At 35.3% G+C, this 21,624-nt stretch overlaps 1 protein-coding gene across 2 annotated transcripts in view; it reads right to left on the bottom strand.

Moving 5' to 3' along the window:
• CEP85L (centrosomal protein 85 like) overlaps positions 1 to 21,624 on the bottom strand; it is a 209,570-nt gene that overhangs the window by 26,304 nt on the left and 161,642 nt on the right. The window contains exons 6-11 of one of the 2 annotated variants that reach the window (XM_034962764.3): positions 21,203 to 21,382; positions 13,300 to 13,452; positions 11,374 to 11,528; positions 10,002 to 10,119; positions 9,478 to 9,528; positions 143 to 250 (exon numbers count right to left, since the gene is read on the bottom strand). In XM_034962764.3, coding sequence (XP_034818655.1) covers positions 143 to 250; positions 9,478 to 9,528; positions 10,002 to 10,119; positions 11,374 to 11,528; positions 13,300 to 13,452; positions 21,203 to 21,382 — 765 coding nt within the window. The remainder of the gene's footprint in view (positions 1 to 142; positions 251 to 9,477; positions 9,529 to 10,001; positions 10,120 to 11,373; positions 11,529 to 13,299; positions 13,453 to 21,202; positions 21,383 to 21,624) is intronic. The other variant, XM_034962766.3, reaches the window with a different exon arrangement.

The following is a 21,624-nucleotide window of genomic DNA, read 5'->3' on the forward strand; positions in this document are numbered from 1 at the left end:
ATTTTGGTAAGAAACAATGGAATTAATTAACAGGCATATCAAAATCATGTCTTTAATCTGAAAATGCTCTATTAATATCTATAAAATAAGCATTTTATAGTGAATCATCCTTTCAAAGCAAAATTGAATTTCTTCTACTCACTTCAAACAATGCTTTTGTTAATCTCTGTACATTTCTTTCTTTCTTTTCCAGCTCTTCCATCATCTTTTGAGTGGTCAGTTTCTCTTTAGAAAGCTTTCCTTGCATAGACTAGAATTTTTAAAAAATTGGAAAGCAAAACAGGTTAACATGTAAAGAAAAATCTCAAACAGAAAGAAGTAGGAATGTTGGCTCTGAATACTTTAAATCTTCTTTCCTCCCCATCCCCTTGGAAGATGAAGCCTTCACTTTTAAACTAATCCCTATCAGTTGGAGAGTGGCTGAATCCAAATAAAAAAGAAAAAGAAATGCTGGTTTCCCAGAATACATTTGGATTTTTTTAAATTACAGTTTTTACCAAGGAAGTTTTTAATTTGTATAAAACATGTCAAATCTGAAGTTCCTACTTAATATGGTATTACAAACAGTTCTTATTTCATTAACTTTTTATATGTAGAGAGTGTATTAGCAACAAATCTATATTTTTGTTTTACATTTTGCTTACAGTTAATGAGATGCAAGATAATAAGATCATGATATCATCCCTATTTTCTATCATTTGAAACATAGCTCCCGTCTTTCAGTGTATAGTAATCCAAGCAGTGAATATACTGTGAACTCTGGGTCAAAGGTCTATTATGGGAATTTGATAAGCTAATCTCCTTCTTACTCCTTATAAAATTGCAAATTACCTAGACATGACACTATTGTGAGTACGCCAAAGCAGCATAAAGGACATTTTGAGTCTTTGGTTAGTCTTATTTTTCACCAATATATTAAAAGAAAAAATTGCCATACACCCTGTAGTTATTAGTGAATTCTAAGTGTTTCTATCAACTATTTTCCTTTTATTAGACCACAAAATCAATAAACACATGACCAGAAGAGAGGTTATCATTTTATTTCAGGTCTGTATTTAGTCTCAATTCTGACAATACTTCAGTTTGCTGACCACCTAAATAGCACACAATCTACTATAAAGATATTTTCCTCACATTATCTTTGGATGGAGTAAAAAAAGATAGCTATCACCATGGGTTGAAATAAGACTCCATAAATATAAAGCAGTTTTATCAGTAACAGACACTCAAACTTGTTGCTTTTAAATTTCATTTGTCTGCTAAACTCTGAAAAAAATATTACATTTAGTAACTCAGAAGTTGGACAGAAATGAATCAAACTCTATAACAAGTGTTTCTCCTTCTAGGGAAAAGTTGTTTTATATTCCACAAAAATGAAAAAAAAAGCACCAAGTCAACAAGGGGCTCTCTGAATACGTGTATTATTGAAAACTGAAATTTCCTTTGTAACTTCATTAGACTGACTCAAATCTTATTTGATTAAATGAACATGGAGAGTTATTTACCTAGCTGAAGATCTATCCTTTCTGGCCTAACAAGATTATTTGGCTGGAATCCAGAATTCAACCTAAATTTTCTCAAGATTTGTGACGGTTTATTAGAATTACAGAAGAAGGGCATCATAGACACACTACTCAAACTCACATTCTAACAAAAAAAAACTAAACTCAAGAGGGGTGTTTTCACAATATAATTATTATATATAACAGAATAATTATAATAATGATACATTGTAACAGAATACAGTCCTTTAAAAGATAAGAGTTTTATATTTTTACCAATTCAGAGTCATGTTGAATGTGACTAATGATTAGCTAATAAATCCAACTAATATGTCCCTATGTAAGACGGATTTTAATCAGTGCAGAAACAGGCAATCTTCTCCATCAGAAAAACTGAAAATGTCTGGCAGTATTGCCATTTATCACAAAAAGGAAAATTAGATTTCTCATATGTTGCTTGAGTTCAAGGGCAGTTATCAAGAAGCACTTTAATAGGTAAAAGACATTGCAGATAGGCTTATCCTGAAAGGACCAAGTGCTGTACAAATTGGTCTAGGATAATACTAGGTATGAGTGCTATAGTTGTCTGACAGTAACATTTCACCTAAAACATTAATTACTTCTCTATCCTAAATTGTATTAAGATATGTTTAAAAGATAACAAGAAAAATTCTATCAAGAATAGTGTGCGTTATTTTATAAATACTTTTTGCAGAGCATTTTTTTGAAATCTCTTAAGCTCTTAAAATATACTTGCTCAAACTGGTAGTACTTTACAATGCATAAATGAAATATCTCATATTTTCTGAAACGAGTGTTTGACCTTGTGAATTTTACAATAACTATTTATCATTCACTAGACATGTAGGGGATTAATAAAATTAAAAATTAATTTGCAAACACCTACAACAGCTCTCAAATTCTCAGTTTAATCATGACATTTAAAAATTCTGCCAAGGTACTAACCTGCAAGGTCTTTATAATGATCATGTTTGAAGCTGAACAGTGGTATTAAGCACATTTGTTGTTTTAACGTAAGTATCCAGAAATGCCCCATTTACAAATAGCTTGAATGAGGGAAAACCAGGTGTGCCTTAGTCCAGATTCTATATAATCCCCAAACCCAATTTAAAAGGAACTATTTTGAAAGAAAATTTATGTTAACATTTTTACTGCATATATACACACATAAACATGCATACCATATAAGAAATTCACAGGGACATTCCTTCATGCAAAAATCATTGCCAAACACTGTTCTGTTCATTGAGTGATACATCAGTGAACAAACAGTCAAAACTCTTGGCCTTTGTGGAACTTTACTAGGAGAAAAAAGACCAAAAGAAATAAAATAAATATGCAAGTTACACAGTATCATGTATTAGAATTTGACTAGTGCTGTGGAGAACAAACAGAGCACAGTAAGGGTCAGGAGACTGAAATCTCAGGTAAGCAAGGGCCTGAAGGAAGTGAGAGATTGTGTCCCAGAGATATCCAGAGTTTCTGTCAGTACAAAGGTTCTGGGACAGATGGTGTCTTCTGTGTTTGAGAAAAAGCAAGAGAGCCAGGATGGCTGAGAATAGTAGGAGAAAGAGTCAGAGAAGGAAGACAGCATGCAGAACAGATTGTATAGGGCCTCAGAAATCAGTATAAGAACTTTGATTTTTATTCTGGAAAAAAAAAATGAGGATCCACTGAAGAGTTCTGAGCAGAGACATGATGTAATCTGATTTTTGTTCAAAAGGATCACTAAACCTAATGAGAGTATACTGTGCACAGGCAAGGGTAGAAGCATGAAGAAATAACCCAGATGAGAAAGGGAGACAGCTTGGAACAGGGTGGCAATGGAGGAGGCAAGGAGAAGAGGTCAGATTCTAGACATACTTTCAAGGTAGTAGAATTTGCTGTCAAATGTGAGGTAAGTGAGGAGTCAAGAATAAATCTAGGATACCTGGACTGAACAAATGGAAGGGCAGAGATGCCATTAATAGGAAATCTGAAATGTATAGCAGGGTGTTTATTTTGGTGGTGGGGAGATAAGAAATAAAAAAAAGAGCCTTTTTTAATGTTTCTAAGAATCTAAGACAATGTACAGCTCGAATTCCTTTCTTAAGTTAGTTATCATCTTGTAACTTGATAAAACTTTAAAAACAATCTGCCTGGAGTTTTGCTTCTAGCATGACAGTGTGAGGAGCTCCACAGACCTACCACTCAATGAAATTGGTGAATATTATAATTAAAAATTTCTGGAAATGGTCCTAAGAGCATATAGCAAATGAAGAAACATTACTCAAGGAAATCTACTAAAACTCAGTAAGAAGAGTAAGAGACTGGTATTTGAAATAAAACTCTGCTTCACGAAAGGATTCTAGGAGTAGAAAAATGAAACAAAACTCAACTCCATCTCTGACTTCTCACATCTCATTGGGATGGAAATTCTACTTCAGACTGACAGAGCCAATAACACAGGGCTCCCTCTCCTCCCAGACCCTAGTTAGAGAGTTCTCTTTCCAGAAAAGATAGGGCATCAACATTTATCATCCTAGCAAAGGCTGTTTTAGGCAAGTGCAACCAAGAGATGGGGGGCTCCCTTCTTCTACCTCAATCCCCTTATGGGATGGAAGCTTACATTGAGTGCAGAAATCCTGACCCTTGCCCCAGCTTGTGGGGCACTGGTTCTACGCTGGGAGAGGCAAGTCAAAAAGATGTAGGGCTGCTGCCAGAACTCCCTCCAGTGAGCATTCAGCTACTAGAGTGGGGGTACCATTCAGAAATTTGTCATTGTCCCCACACCAATTAACCTGGCTTAAGAGATTTTGCCTGAGGAAAAGTAGGCCATAGAACTAGAAGCTCCAAATGTCTCTCTATAGGAATTCACTTCATTTGCAACAGTGTGATGACAAAGCCTTAGAGCACTCAAAAACATTGGAGATTGTCGTGAAAGGCAGTTGACAGGATACTATTAGACCCATTGGCCCTATAGGCTAAATCCATAGACTACTTTCCCAAGGAAAAACAGTGAGATAGCTGGGAAGAATACTCCTGAGGTCAGAACAAATCTCAAACACTAAGCTAATGAACTGTCCCTTCAAAAGAGCTAGAATGGATCAGTTTGTGAAGCAATTTATGCCACAGGGCATTATTGAAAACAACTGAATGATTGGCTACAATTAGTGGAGCCTAACAGCTGGATATGGTCAAGAGTCACAAAAGACCATATATACATTTGTATGAAATGTTTAAAATAGGTATATTTATAGAGATAGCAGGTAGATCAGTGGTTGCTTATGGCTGGGGAAGTGGATGGGGGCTTAGGGAAGTGACAAAAATGAGGCTTCTATTCGAGATGATAAAAATGTTCTAAAATTGACTATGGTCTTGGTTCCACTTATCTGTGAATATATTAAAAAGTAGTGAATTGCACACTTCAAAAAAGGTGGGTGAATTGTAGGTGACATATCTTTTTTTTTTTTTTTTTGAGACGAGTCTCGCTCTGTCCCCCAGGCTGGAGGACAGTGGCACAATCTTGGCTCACTGCAAGCTCCACCTCCAGGGTTCATGCCATTCTCCTGCCTCAGCCTTCTGAGTAGCTGGGACTATAGGCGCCCGCCACCACGCCTGGCTAATTTTTTGTATTTTTAGTAGACATGGGGTTTCACTGTGTTAGCCAGGATGGTCTCGATCTCCTAACCTCATGATCCGCCTGCCTCGGCCTCCCAAAGTGCTGGGATGACAGGTGTGAGCCACCACGCCCGGTGACTTATATCTTAATAAAACTGTTAATGCTTGAGTTCTTTGTCTTCTAACTTCTGGAAAAAATGTATTTTCTGGTTTATAAGTATATCTACCAAAATATGTTAAATGTGTTTGATGACACCTAAGTATCTCAGAAACTAAACTTGTTTTTTAAATTTAAACCTCAGTCTTTCTCTCCAGGTCCCACTCTTTGGTCCACTGAGCGTGCTGAGGATTGTAATGCTTCCTAAATGCTCTAGTTTTACTGCCAGACTATATGGCAAAGTTAGGGACTGCCTGAGGAACTTAATAATACATAATTCGAAATTCATCCCAGAGACACTGATTCATTAGGTTCACAATAGGGCCCAGAAATATATATCTTAAAAAGTATTACAAATAATGTGAGTATCCATATAGATTTGGTGACTATTCGCAGCGCTAACGGGCCCAAGAACATTCTTTCATGATTCAAGTGAGCTGTCTTCACTCGTACAACTCCCCCCCCCGACATAACTGATTTTTCAAGTTAAATCCACCTTTTACACATTTTTTTGACATATCTTAATTATGCAACTATAACATGCATACAACAGATCTACGTGAACAGTAAAGACTGTTCTCTTTACAAGTACCAAGACTACAGTGTGTGCGTTTTTTTTTTTTTTAAAGCTACTTTTCATAGAAGGCATTTGGCTGGTACATTTTTCAAAATTTAGTATTAACTTCTGATAAGAATACTTTTAGTTTTTCACTCATCATAAGCAATTTTACAGAAGTAAATGTTTTCAAAATTAAACTTGAGAAAAAACTTTATTTCAAGACATAACACAATTCGGATAACAAAAAATAGGAGATAAACATCACACAATAATAATGGGAAAACATTAAAGCAATTGATATTTAAAGGAGTTATGTTCTACCTATAAGATATTCCATTGACTTATGATCCATTTTCCCACTATTTCTACTGAGGAAAACTGCTAGATGAAGGATTTATGAGATTTGCTAAAAATTGGAATAGAATTTTCTTAGGCTGTGGGAACATCTCGATGTGTTATAAATAGAACAGACTGTGTCACAGTTTTGAGACTGGTGGTTCCAACCACGGCCAAGTAAACAGTCTTAATGTCCTCTAACATATTATTCTATCTTTTGTGATATTATGATCATCTATTGATGGCTGTCAATTCAGAAAGGCCATTTAAATGCCTAAGTTCTTGCAATTAGTAAACATTTTAATGTCAGAGAAAACAAGCAAACATTACAAAACTCTATGTCCTCTGCCAAAAGACTACAATGATAACAGCTCACTGAAAAAGGCTTACGGATTTGAAATGCACTTTTGAGAAATAAGAAGGAAAGTAATGCCCAATGAAGAACTCAATCACATTCTGACTGCAGCCATATGTTCATGGAATTGACAAGCAACATTCTACCGCAAAATGTCTTTATATACTGTATACTGACAGAAGAAAAAACCTATAGGAGAAGCAGCCAGGCTAGCTATACTAGTTTTATGGATATAAATAAGGGCGACATTTCTAAAAGGTCAATGAGTAAACAAGGTATTCATGCCAGTTAACAATATGACCTTGACAGTTGAAAAAAACAGTAGATAAATCTGTATTTTTACAGCACTCAACTCAATTTCCAAATTAGCATATACTTTTACATGAAGTATCACTTTTTCTATATTCAACAACAAATATAGTATAACTAGTAGAGGAATGATTTCTCTCCAACTTCGAAAGCTGTAAATAAATAAACATGCCAGTGACCTATAACAGATAAGTATTTATTTGACTTTTGTGGCAAAAAAATAAACTATAGCTGTATTTTGAACACAGCATCTAAGTATGAAACAATGCCCTATTTTTATCTCCTATAAATTGGACATAAAATGTACATAGTCTGGGATTTTTTTTTCCCTTTTGGGAGTAAATTTAAACTGTATGAATAACTTGCTTGTTCCCAAGGAAATGCAGTGCACCAAATCAAGACAAGTGAACTTCAAACAAATTTGGTGTTCTCAACAGTTTGCAAGGACATAAAGAGGCAGTAACACATGAAATTCTAATAGTACCAAGTTATCTTTGTCTACTGAATACTCTAGAATGGAAAAACCAAGCACTGTGGAGGAAGAAAGAATATCCCAACTATAGCGTCAGTGAGATTTTACATAAAATTAATACTATAGTGATAGTCAAAATGCATAATTTATATTAAAAATAATTGGGAGGTTCTCTGGTATCCTTAATTATATAGTATTTTGTGTTATTTTGGATAGGCGAAGATATTTGAAGAAATTCAAAAACAGAGCTATAGCATATGGAAAGGACATCATAATCTACATAGGTATAAGCTGACCATTCTTTACGTAAGCTGATGAGGAAAAATCAGGCAGCTTTAAGGAAGTAGAAAGTGAAGGGAATTGCTGTATTAGGTATATCAGCTTGATAATACACCCATTAATTATGTCCATTAACCACAACAGAAAGCCACAAGAATATTTTTTCAACCCAAATTGTTCTTTTCAGTGTATCCAATGCTAGGGAAATAATCAGTGCTCCTCTTTTAAGAACAAGCAATATTTTCAGATTTTTATAGATATGCCTTTTAGAAAAAGGTCACCAAAAATGACCAAATACAAACAAAATTTGTCTTTTTAAATGATGAGGGGCCAAAAAATAACATGAGTTTAAAACTAGTAAATAATTTTCTCATTATGTGAGTCATACTCATCTCCAGCTTTGCTATTCAAATACCATCTTCACAAATATAGCTATTTTAGCCAGTTATCAACATTTATTGTCTGTCTCTGTGACCTGTATCTATAGATCTCTGTGTCTCTAGATCTGAAAACCTTGATGGTCAGAATGGGCAAATGAGATGCTAAGAACAAAAAAGAAAAGAAAACCAAAAAAGATAGCCATTGTTTCAAAAGACAACAGAATTAATAATTATAGTGTCTAGGCCCAAATATTTGGAAATAAATGCATCTCATTAATTTTACTTCAATTCTCTACATAGTTTGAATAAAAGATTTGTGTTTGCTGAAACAATTTAGTAACAAAGAACAGTATGGCCCATAATTGCATATTCTTCTACATATTCATTTATGTATGGTCATGACATATTTACATGTGACTACAGACTTGGTTAACATATAAGAGTAAATTGCAGTAAGATGCCTCCACAAATGGGGGATAATGCACATTTCAATGAATGCTAATATATACCGAACACCTATAATATGACAGTATGTGATAAATGAAATCTTACAAGTCATTAAAGTTTCAATGCCAAAGTTCAAGTGTCAATTATTCTTAATTTAGATTGAGATAACTTGTATTAGATTTACTTCTTGGAAAACGTGCCCAAGTGAAATGGAAATTCCTTGAATTACGGTCCAGCATAAGTCACATAACAATAGCTGAGGAAATCTAACAATCTAGAGGTTCTAATGGCTTATGGAACAGCTGAAGTTATGTTTGTAGGAATATAAAATAAAGTTTATAACCTCTGTCAATCAATCCATCAGGCTCATACATTTATTGATAAATAATACAACCAAAAGACAAACAAAGAAGACTGTATATAATGGCAAATCGTTTACCACTTTTACTTTGATTTTAAGAAGTAACAGTAAAATTAGGGGTATAAAGCTAAACATTTTTCAGCAAAAGATGACCAATGCCTTCCCATCACACTACCTCACATTTCCTGCACTCCAGGCTAACAGACTTTGTGCTGTTCTTAGAGCATGCCAGGTACATAAAGGGCACTTGTTGCTCCCTTTGCTTGGAATGCTCTTCCCCTGGATGTCTTCGTTCAGATCCCTGTTCAAATATCACCTCTTCAGGAAAAACATCATGACCACTCTATTAAATGTAGCACTCTCTAGCCTACTTAATTTTTTAAAATAACATGTTTAACAGCAATTTTTTTCATAGCACCTGGTATTCATTATATTGGTTTTGTATTCTCTCCAACTCACCCCACTAGAGTGGCCAGGGATGTGACTTGTTCACTGATGAATCTTTACAATTTTTTAGGATTAATTTATCAAACAGCAAAAACTGGAAGATTAATATTAAAGAATTTGCAACTTTACCTCAGTGCTATAAATATTATCTTTCCATACGATATATGCATGCTTTAATATTTTCAGATTAACTAAGCATTAAGAGTATATCAGAATATAGCTAAATTAAAATAAGCACAAAATATTCCTTACCTGAATTTCTAAAATCATTCTGTCAATCTCATCTTGTTGGCTGTCTATTATCTAAAACAAAGAAAATAAATACATCTGATTCAAATAATTTTTACATCGCTTCTTAAAAGTACCAACATTTCAAGAAAACAGCACAGAAATTTATAAATTTATTTTTTAAAAGGGTCTTTTTAAAAAACTGAAAGTATCCTTATGATTTGGGTCACACACATATAAAACTACAAAAGTCTTCCACTAGTTCTCAATAAAAGTTTTCCCAAATTTATAAAATTTTTAAGAGTAACTTTGAGACAGACTGAATAATTAAGGAAGGAAAAAGATATCCTTTTGTTTTGGCTTTTATTTCAATTATTTAATTTTGTTTCAATTGCTATGGTCCTTTCAAATAAAAACATTCAAACTAGAAACTATGTAAGTGATTAAATATTAACAAAATATAAATCACATAAAATAGCTATAAATTATGTATCTATACACACATATCCACATAGATTTCACGTTTATGATCTAAGGTATCTACTGACCTTACTAGCAGTCTCATTTTGTTGTCTGAGATTATCATTTTCATTCTGAAGCTGTTTTGCATCTAACATGGGAAGGCGGATTCCATCTTCAAGGCATCTTTCTACTTTTTGTTGCAAACTATTTCAAAAGACAATTATATGAAGAAAATAAGCTCTATTTGCTGATTTTGGTAATGATTTCAACATAAATGATTATTGCTTTATTAAAAAATATTATAGACCCTAAAAATGACATCAAGACCCACAGACAGTATAAGAAAAACTGTTATCTATATTTCATAACAAGTAAGAAGGGCCCATAGTTAGCTAGAGGCTGATCATCTTTTCAGAAATGGCAAATTTGAGACCAGAGTCCAGAGTTGCTCAGTATGTGACATCCTTAGGCTCCGATGAAGTCCTTCATTACCCAAATCTGAGCTCTGAAGTCTAACTCATGTTCTTTCCTTTTCCTCTAAAAGCAGGGTTCCTTGATTAAGATGATCATTGCAGGGAACCTAAGAATATGGATCCACATCTTTTGTTCTTTATTCTAAGCTCAGCAAAAGTTTGCTTGTAAGAATAGCTGTTGCCTAAATCAGTAGAGTTGCATTTCTCTTTCTTTTCTTTTTTTTTTAACTTTTATTTTAGGTTTGGGGGTACACGTACTTACAACTGTATTAATTGAGACCCACGAGGCAAGATAAGCAAGTAAATCTGGAAGATACATGGCAAAACTGCTGTATCTTTTACTTGCAGTAAAGTTAGAAATAGGAGCCAATCACTTCAATTTGATATATTCCATTAAGGAGTGCAGTTTGAGTATTTTACTGGCCCCTTTTTTGTTATTTAGAATTTTTACTTTTTTTTTTTTATAAAGCCATTAGGTAAAGGGTTTGTATTAATATTTTCAGTCTTCATTTGTATGAGTTTTTATTTTTACTATTTTCAACAGAAACTTTTGGCAAGATATCAATATATTGCTTCAAAATGTTAAATTATAACTGAGATAACCTGTTTCAATGAAATTATGCTTCTAGTTCTTAATACAGGTTGAACATCCCTAATCCAAAAACCTGAAATCTGAAATGTGTCAAAATCCAAAACTTTTTGAGCATGGACATGATGCTCAAAGGAGATGCCCATGGGAGCATTTCAGATTTTGGATTGTCAGAATTAGAAATGCTCAGTGGGTAAATACTTGGCAAATATTCCAAAAGCCAAAAAAAATCTTAAATCTAAAACATCCCTGGTCACAAGCAGTTTGGATAAGGGATGAGCATCCTGTAGTACATCTTTAAATTAAGGAGAATAAAATAAAAATTATAAATTAAGTAAAATGTTTTATGAAAAATACAAATAAAATAACGTAGAAGGATTCAGAAAATTTTCTTACCTCTGAACGGTAGTTACTAACTCCTTTTCTTTCTTTTTCTGGCATATTAACTGTGTCTCTTTATCTTGACACTGCTTTTTGATCTCTTCAAGTTTTTTTTCTGTATCTAGCAAAGCCTCTTGTAAATTCTTATTTTTTTCTTCCAGAATCTGCAGCTAAGGAGAAATGTTTTACAGTTCATTACACATGAAATATTAAATACGCTTCTATTAGAAACTGTTACTGTGTTGGCAAGGATTAACAGACTTGTAGCTAAAAAAAAAAAAAAAAAGAATCACACTGTATTTTATCTAGAGTATTTAATTCTCCATCTCTTCCTCTGTGTGAAAGGCACCTAGAAGAACAGAATTACAAGGAAGAGAATGGGGTTAGAAATTTGTAGAAGACCGAGAAAGGTTAATATTCTCATTTTAAATTTATTTTACTTTTATTGTAATAAATATATAACTCTATACTGTCTTAACAATTTTCAAGTGTATGACAGGTTGAGGTTAAGTACATTCACATTGTTGTGCAACTAATCTCCAGAACTCTTCATCTTGCATAATTGAAACTCTATATCAATTAAACAACTCCCCATCTATCCCTCCCCCCATTTCCTGGTAACCAACTTTCCACTTTCTATCTCTGTGATTGAATTCTTAAGGTATCTCATTAAGTGGAATCATACAGTATTTGCCTTTTTGTGACTAGCTTATTTCACTTCACAAAATGTCCTCCAGGTTAATCCATATGATAGCATGTGTCAGAATTTCTCTCCTTGTTAAGGCGAACAGGATTCCACTGTATGTATATACCACCTTTAGTTTATCCATTTATCTGGTCATGGACACTTGGGCTACTTCCACCTTTTGGCTATTGTGAATAATCATGTTATAAACATGGGTGTACAAACATCTGTTCAAGACCCTTAACTGCCACCCCAGTGGATGTTAGGTATTTTCTGACATATTTTCTAATACCCATTGCCCTCTGTTCCTGCTCATGCAACCTCCTGCAGTCCTTAATTTCCTTCCTGACTTTAATCTCTCTTAGTTTTTACAACTTATAAATTAATGTAAAATAAACAGAGAATGCAACATAGGTCTTAAAGTATGCAGAGTGACACTTCATAGATTAGATTCTTGAGTGGGGGTAACTTTACCCCCAGAGGACATTTGGAAATATCTGTTTACATTTTGGGTTTGGGATAAACGAGAAGGAGCACTGCTACTGGCACTTAGTGAGTAGAGGGCAGATATGTGGATGCAGAAGTACACCCTTCAAAGATCAAGGCAGACCCCTGTAACAAAAAATTATCTGCCTCCAAATGTCAATAGTGCCGAGGTCGAGAATCCCTGGCTTAGAACAACTTTGGGAAGAGACTGAAGAGTAGATCTAGTGGATTTCTAAATAAGGTTTCAAGAGAGTGGCCCTCACCTCAGTTAGGAGAAAGACTCTGAGGTATTGTTAAGGAAAAATAAATAAATAAAAGAAAAAGTCAGAGGAGTTAATTGAAGTCATAGGTCAAGGTATAAGAAAAAAATATATATATAAAGGTTAAGAAGAATGAAGAAAATATCTAGAAAGATAGTCAACAAAAGGTCTTGTCGAGCCTTGGTGAATCCTAGAGACTGTGTTGGAAAGCACCAGAACTGGGGGTGTGTGCATGCATGTGTATGGGGTAGAGGTTGGCAGACTGGTTTAGAAACTAACTTCTACAGTAGTTAAGAGAGTTACAATACAGGATCAATAGGAAGGTAATCACTTATTAACTGACAAGAAAGATCTACTTATGCATGCTTAGATAAACAAAGTTTCTTATTAGAATTAAGTCCCCAAAACAGCAATTAAACACATAGATTTAACTTATAGTTAGCCAAATTTCTAAAGTCAAGTTAACATGTTTTCATGTCATTTAAAGATAAGCATTTTATTTCATGTTACCTGTAGACTCTGACTCTGTACATCATCTAGAGTTGGAAGATCAGCCAGATACTTTTCCAAGGTCTCAATTCTTCTCTGCTTTTCTTTGTTTTGTTCAGATTCCTTCTGGCATTTCTTTTTCAGACTACTGATGTATCGATCTCTAGTTTTAAGCTAAAGCAAACAATTATGAATCTTCAGTAGTTTTCAGTCATTAAAAGATATAACAAAACCAACAGTTTAATATTAGACACCATTGAATTCACCAACAGTTTCAGGTTATAGCGAAGGCCACTAGCAACTCAATTAAGATTTACCTTATTTCATTCTAAGATTTACACTTGCCGGGTGTGGTGGCTCATGCCTGTAATCCCAGCACTTTGGGAGACTGAGATGGGCTGATCATCTGAGGTCAGGAGCTTGAGACCAGCCTGGCCAACATGGCAAAACCCTGTCTCTACTAAAAAAATACCCAAAAAAATTAGCTGGGCGTGGTGGCACGTGCCTGTAGTCCCAGCTACTTGAAAGGCTGAGGTATGAGAATCGCTTGAACTGGGGTGGCTGAGGTTGCAGTGAGCCGAGATTGTGCCACTGCACTCCTGCCTGGGTGATAGAGCGAGACTTTGTCTCAATTTAAACAAACAAACAAAAAAAGATTTACACTTAAAAAAATTTATGTCACTGAAATCAATAGTTTAGGGAATATTTGCTTTTACCATGGACGACATCCTATAAATTGTCATCAACCAGGGGGCAGTAATGACATAGTTTTTATTGCCTGCACATGTGCAAATTTGGTCAAGGCTGTTCATATCTTTGTGATTTCAATATTGTCATATACATGTAGAAACTATGTGTTGAGTTTAAATGATGTCTAAAATGCCTAAACAATGTTACCTTACAATTTAGTATGGAACAATGTTATTGGGTGCCCAGACAGGCACAGAAAAAAAGCCTTTGAAATCAGTGAAGTATTCATCTCTGAAGGAATGACTCCGATTTCTTAGTTTTTGCATAACTATACCCAAATGCTTTATGGGAACTAAGAGAGGAAGATACTACAAGTAACTAAAACTATTTTGTTACTAACCGACTTGCAGAGAAATTGCTTATAGTGTACTAAACAATGCAACTAAAGCTGGAAGAATACACCAAATACTTAGGGGCAGATAATGGACTAGTGAAACCAATTCATACCTCAAGCAACACTACTGTTTAAGGCACTGTGTCATAATTGAATTTGCAGCATATTTTCTTTCTAAAAACCACAAAATAAAGGTGTCTTACTATTGATGTCATTTTAGGATTGATAAAGTATGGTAACCGAACACTTATGTCACACATGGTGTGTACACACATGATAATGATTCTAGTAAATCCCAATTTATATAGGCTGAAAGTCAGATTTTCATGTACTTTTTACCCCCTACTACATGAAATATATCATGTATAAACTTCATATCTCATAGTCAAAGCTCTTTCATATTTACTCCTACTTACCTTAAATTAACAATCTTCCAACCATTTAATCCTCTTCAAAACTTACAGGGTTCTAAAATATTTTTACAGTGTTTTCCCATATTCACTGGGAAAATAACTGGCAATAATTAGCAGTAAGATGGATTATTCTTTCAAACTTTATTAAAGCTAACACTTGTTCACAGTCTAGTTTCTTTCACGTATTTTCTAATTTTTTTCAGGTCTAATGTATAACAATTTTTGAAACTTCATGTGGAAAAATTATTCATTTCACCAGTGACATTAGGATCTACTTATGACCTTTGGTAAGGAGCAACACTGGTAAGACAAACACATCCTATTATTTATTGGGGCTTTCTTAGGATTAAAGGTAAATGTGCTGGTGTGACAGCTTACCCTGTGATCTATCAGAATAGAAAACCTTACATACTGTTGGCACTGGTGGTGACCATATAATACAATTTCCTTTTTACAGATGAGGCCCAAAGATCTTTAGTGACTTAACAAGTCACAAAATCAGAAGTGGAATTTGAATCTAGATCATCTGACTGAAAATCAACTTTCTTTCAGTTCTTTGTTATGACTCATTATCAGGTTCTTATTTTAGTAACCAGCTGTGCTTGGTCCCCATCAACCAAGCCTGCTCTTGCCTTAGCAAATGACCCTGTACATTACACAGGTAAACATGATAAACCAACCTATGTTTACTTAATGCTCTCTAACTTGGACTCAACTGTCTAAATGTCTTCAATGTGACAAAATGATGCCTCAAAAAGCAATGACTGGAATAGGTCTGTCTGTGTGCAAAGTTGGCTAACAACTGTCTTTGCTGTCATGTCAAGCTTGCTTCCCTTGATCACAAATTGCTGCCAACACTCTCCTACGAGACACTGTCTCTGTTATTTGTTGGTCACATGTTGATCATACATATTCATTGGGTCTTGGGTTTTTTTCAGCCTGCTCACAGATGACAAGCTCTTTGTTTTGTTTTTGGTGTTTCATTTTTTTTAAAACTGCCAAGTTTTGTGCTGTCCCATACAAACAGAGGTTACTGAAGTCTGAACTGCATTAATTGCCTCCAGATAAATGAGGTGTCACTAATAAATCTTCTCTATTCTATTAATACAAGGCTAAGTTTTTCTTTTCAAAGAGGTATGACGCAATACTGATATCATTCCTAGAAGGTAATAGGAAGGACATGTTTTATAAGAAGTTCACAAAGTTACTTTTCTTTATTGTCTGGCTCTTATAAGAAAGAACTCAAAAGGTAACATTATTATTACCACATTGTTTTTTCTGTCATAGAATCAGTCTTTGATAAGGATTACAGAGTAAATGCCAAAAGAAACAATATGATCCAATCTTGTGTGGACCCAAAGTGCTGTTTGTTGATTTGTTATCAAGGAGCCTGCTCTTTCTAATCTATGCACTCCCTTCAAGAACTCAAGTCATCTCCATGTGCTCTGACACAAACTCTGCCCTCTACATCTATCCCCTCTCCTCAAATTTCTCTGGTATGTACATTTCCATTCTTAATTGCCTCACTCCCACAGAAGCTACTCCTCTTCTTTTCGGAGAGTAACTCTACCATATTTGCATCTGTTACCAACCCTTCCCTATGTCTCCTAGGAACTTGCTCCATTATGCACCCACTCTGACATCTTTGATCTCTCTCTCTCATTGTTTTTTCCCTAGTCTACTTTACTGCTTTCTCTCCCATCCTGGCAAAAATTACCTGAAAGAATTCATTCAACATGCCAGGCACCATGAATGGTGCTACATACGCCACAGAGACACATTCAAATACAATCTCCCTGCCTTCAAGGAGCTTAGAGAGAAATATAAAAAATAATGATTATACAAATTGGGTTGAGCCCTGGAAAAAAAGAATAAAATGCTATAAGCATATGAAAGGAGGAGTAGAAGGGAAAAATATTAAGCTAGATTTGAGCAAATAAATAGGTGACTTGAAAGTGGGAGAAAAAAATAGCCAAGTATTTACCATGCAAAAAGGCCACTCTGTGTAAAGATCCTGATACCAGAAACAAAGCCTGAGCTGTCTGAGCAACTGTAACACCCAGTGTATCAATACACAGTTTATCAGAGGAAGATTGGCAGAACCTATGGATATATAATTAGGCAATGTGTCTCAGGCCATGGGAAGAATTTGATTTATATTTTAAAGACCTGGAGAGTAGTGTCAGCAAGATGGCAGAAGAGCAAGTCTTGAACTCTCCTTCCCCAAACCAACATGTGGGTTCAATTAAAAAAATAGTAAAACCCCCAACATGGACAAATTCCCTTTTCAAGAAATCCAAAAATTAGTCAAGAAGCTATTGTACTCTGGGTGAATGCAAAATCAGCCACATGGAAGCAATTAAGGAAATGTAGGACACCTGTAATCCTACCCCCAATACAGCATATGATCAGAAGGAACCTGTTGGGAAAGAAAATAGTTGGATCACACATCCAACACCCCAACTTTTCTGGGTGCTGTTCAGAAGACTGGCTTCTGCCTTGCCTGTCTTGGAACACTAATAGGACCATGACACTCTTGCTGCCTGGGACCAGTGAGATCAGACCGGTGAGATCAGAGATGATGGTTTAGGCTAGCAGTTTCCACAGTCCACAGCTCCAGCTCAGCACTCCAGCAATGAGTGAAGAAACTCCAGATTCAAGTTTCTCCCTGTACAGGGAAAGCAATGGACAGAACACCCAACAATCTGACTTTTCAGAAGTCTGGCCAAGGGACTGGCTGAAATTCTGCTTGTCTGAATACTGATGGGACCTAGAATACTCCTGAAGCCTGAAGGATGCTAAGAACAACCAAAAAAATTAGTTAAACTAGTACAAAGATATGAAAAGCCCCCCTCTCTGGCCAGACTGATTAGTGAGGGTCTTCTCCTGTATAAGGCTAGTCTCTGAGGAGTGGAAGTGATAGCTATTTTATATAATATACAAGTATCAACTTAAAGAGGGAGGAAAAATTAACACACAGGGAAATATGTCCAAAACAAACAAAATAAATCTCCTGAAACCAAATCTAATAAAACCAAGATACATGATTTGCCTGAAAGAGAATTCAACATACCCAACATAAAGATGCTCAATGAGGTCAGGAAAACAATGCATGAACAAAGTAAAATTTCAACAGAGATAGGAAATACTTTACCAAACAAATCTTGGAACTAAAAAATATAATAACTGAAATAAAAATTCACTAGAGAGGGTCAAAAGCACTCTAGATCAAGCAGAAGAAGAAATAAGCAAACTCAAACACAGGTATTTGGAAATTATCAAGTCAGAGTAACAAAAAGAACAAGAAATAAAAAGTAAAGAAAGCTTGAGAAACTTAAAAAACACCATTAAGCGGACAAATATACACATTGTAGGAGTCCCAAAAAAGGAAGGGGGAGAAAGGGAAAGAAAGCTTATTCAAAGAAATAATGACTAAAAACTTCCCAAATATGTGTGTGTGGGAGGGAGAGGCAGGAGGCATGGGGAATGGACATCCAGATCCAGGGGACCCAATGGAACCCAAATAAGATGACCCCAAAGAAATATGTACAAAGACACATTTAAATCAAATTGTCAAAGTCAAAAAGAGAATTCTGAAAGCATCACAAGAAAAATGACCTGTCACATGCAAGAGAACTCCAATAAGACTATGAGCAGATTTCTCAGAAGAAATTTTGCAGAGAAAGTGGGATGATAAACTTGCACTGCTTGGGCAATGGGGAATGGGGGTAATTGTCAACCCAGAATAATGTAAGAAGAAGTGTTCTTCAAAAATGAATGGGAGTGGCTGGGTGTAGTGGCTCACTCCTGTAATCCCAGCACTTTGGGGGGGCCGAGGTGGGTGGATCACCTCAGGTCAGGAGTTTGAGACCAGCCTCGCCAACATGGTGAAACCTCGTCTCTACTAAAAATACAAAATTAGCTGGGCATGGTGGCACGTGCCTGTAATCCCAGCTACTCGGGAGGCTGAAGCAAGAGAATCACTTGAACCCAGGAGGCAAAAGTTGCAGTGAGCCAAGATCACACCACTGCACTCCAGCCTGAGTTTGCAAAAAGTGCAAAGCTCTGTCTCAAAAAAAAAAAAAAAAAATGAGAGATAAAGATTTTCCCACACAAACAAAAGCTGTGATATTATAGTTGATTACCTACCCTTGTACTATAAAAAATGTCAAGAGGAATTCTTCAAGTTGAAATAAAGGGATGCTAAACAGTAATACAAAAGCATAAGAAAGTACAGTTGTCCCTTGGTATATGAAAGGGATTGGCTCCAGGACACCTCATGTATAACCAAATCCACACATGCTCAATTCCTGCATAGAAGACATACAAATAGTGAACAGGTATATGAAAAGATGCTCAACATCACTAATCATCAGGAAAATGCAAATCAAAACCATCTCGTGCCTGTTAGGCTGGCCATCTTTTTTCTTGAAAAAAGAAAATAACAAATGATGGCAAGGATGTGGAGAAAGGGGAACCCTTGAACACTTGGCGGAAATGTAGAATGATACAGCTGCTATGGGAATCTGTATGGAGGTTCCTCAAATAACTAAAAATAAAACATGATCAAGCAATCCTACTTCTGGATATTTATCCAAAAGAATTGAAATCAGGATCTCTGAGCAACATTTGTACTCCCATGTTCCTAGCAGTATTCACAATAACCCAAGATGTGGAAACAATCTAAATATCCAGCAACAGGTGAATGAGCAACATAAATGTTATATATACACACACACACACATATATACACATGCACACACACACACACACACACAAAATGGAATATTATTCAAACTTTGAAAAGAGAAATCCCATCATTTGTGACAAGATGGATGGCTCTGGGGGATGTAATGCTAAGTGAAACAAGCCAGTCACAAAAAGGCAAATACTACATAATTCCACTTATATGAGACAAATGAAACAGAGAGTAGACTGGTGGTTGTCAGGGACTGGGGAGCAGGGAAGTGGGAGTTACTCTTCGATGCATACAAAGTCTCAATTACATAAATGAATAAGTGCTAGAGATCTGCTGTACAATGTGCCTACAGTTCTGAATTATACACTCAAAAATTTGTTACAAGGGTACATCTTGTATTAAATGTTCTTTCTACAACGAAAAGAGAAAATACAATGGGATGGCATAAATTAGTTTTAACCAAAGAAGTAAAATGACTGGATGCTTTGTTGTTAAAAGTTAAGTCCTTTGCGCTATCAAGAATGGATTTGGGAGGATGTGGAGAAACTGGAATTCCCAACACTAGTAGTGGGAGTATTAAATGGTACAATCACTTGGGTAGTTTCTTGTAAGTTAAATATCGACTGTACAAACCCTATGATCCAGCAATTCAACTACCAGATATTTATCCAAGATAAATGAAGACACACATAGACAAAAAATCTTGTACAAGAACGTTCACAGCAGCCTTATTCATAATTTCTCCAAAATGCTAAAAATCCAAATATCTATCAACAGGAGAATAGATACACTGTAGTATATCTTTATAATGAAAAACACTACTCAGCAATAGATAGAAACTGATACATGTAACTATAAAAATAAATCTCAAAGACATTGAAGAATATATACCATGTAATTTCATTAATATGAAGTCCATGAAAAGTCAAAATTATACTGATAATAATCAAAAAGCACACACACACCACATTTTCTTTATCGATTCTTTGCTTAATGGGCATTCAGGCTGGTTCCATATTTTTGCAATTGCAAATTGTGCTGCTATAAACATGCATGTGCAAGTGTTTTTTATGTAATGACGTCTATTCCTCTGGACAGACACCTAGTAGTGGGATTGCTGGATCAAATGGTAGCTCTACTTTTAGTTGTTTAAGGAGTCTCCATGCTGTTCTCCACGCTGTTTTCCATAGTTGTTGTACTCGTTTACATTCTCACCAATAGTGTAAAAGCATTCCCTTCTATTTCATACCAACATCTATACACACACACACAAACACACACACACGCATGCATATCTAGCGTTCCTGTCTGTGTATTTGGTTTTTAGCTTCTTATTCTGAATCAGGGGCTTCAGTTTAATAACTTAAGTTGCATCATTATTAAAGATAGGCCAGCTTCATTTACCAACCCTTTATGCCCAACATGACAAAAAAAATGAAATCATAGACTCAATAAGGAAAAGGAGAACAGTTATTTGGTGTAGGCAATTAATTTTTTAAAGATTTTACTATTTGTTAGAAAGATATACAAGAGCATTTCTATCCTCAAAGAAAATCCTTGGATTTCTGCAGACAGCAGAGGGCTTCTCAAAAGTTACTACAAAATTAATCACCTCCACATAAATGTATACATAACCTGGCATGACACCTGACAGGTTAAATGACAGACAAATAATTATATGCTGAGGAAATGTTGTTGACCTAATTCAACTTTATTACAAAAACCTACTTTTTCCTCTAGTTTCTTCTTCTCTTCACTAAATAGGCTTAGTCTTTGTTTGAGAAACTCATTAAGCTGTAAAACTTCTTTCTCAGTAGATGCAAGCTTTTGCTCAAATTCCCCTTGTTGGGAATGGGAAACTGATTCCTCTGAAAATGGTGTCTGGAGTGAAGTGTTCTCATATTGTGGCTGTTAGGAAAGAAAAAAAGGAGGTAAGACTTTAAAAGTTTGTCTTGAACAAATGTGAAGAAATTGGAAATGAAGTATAATATAAGGAGTACATATAGGCTACATGAACAGACACACCTTGATTTAAATTCCAGCTATCTTGCTTCCTAGTTATGTACCATAATTAAAGTAAATTACTTACCTTCTCAAAACCCTGGTTTTCTCATCTCTAAAACAGAAACAATAAAGCCTACTTTGCAGTG

The sequence above is a fragment of the Pan paniscus genome, chromosome 5 (genome assembly GCF_029289425.2).
Source record: "Pan paniscus chromosome 5, NHGRI_mPanPan1-v2.0_pri, whole genome shotgun sequence".
In the NCBI taxonomy this organism is placed as follows: domain Eukaryota; kingdom Metazoa; phylum Chordata; class Mammalia; order Primates; family Hominidae; genus Pan; species Pan paniscus.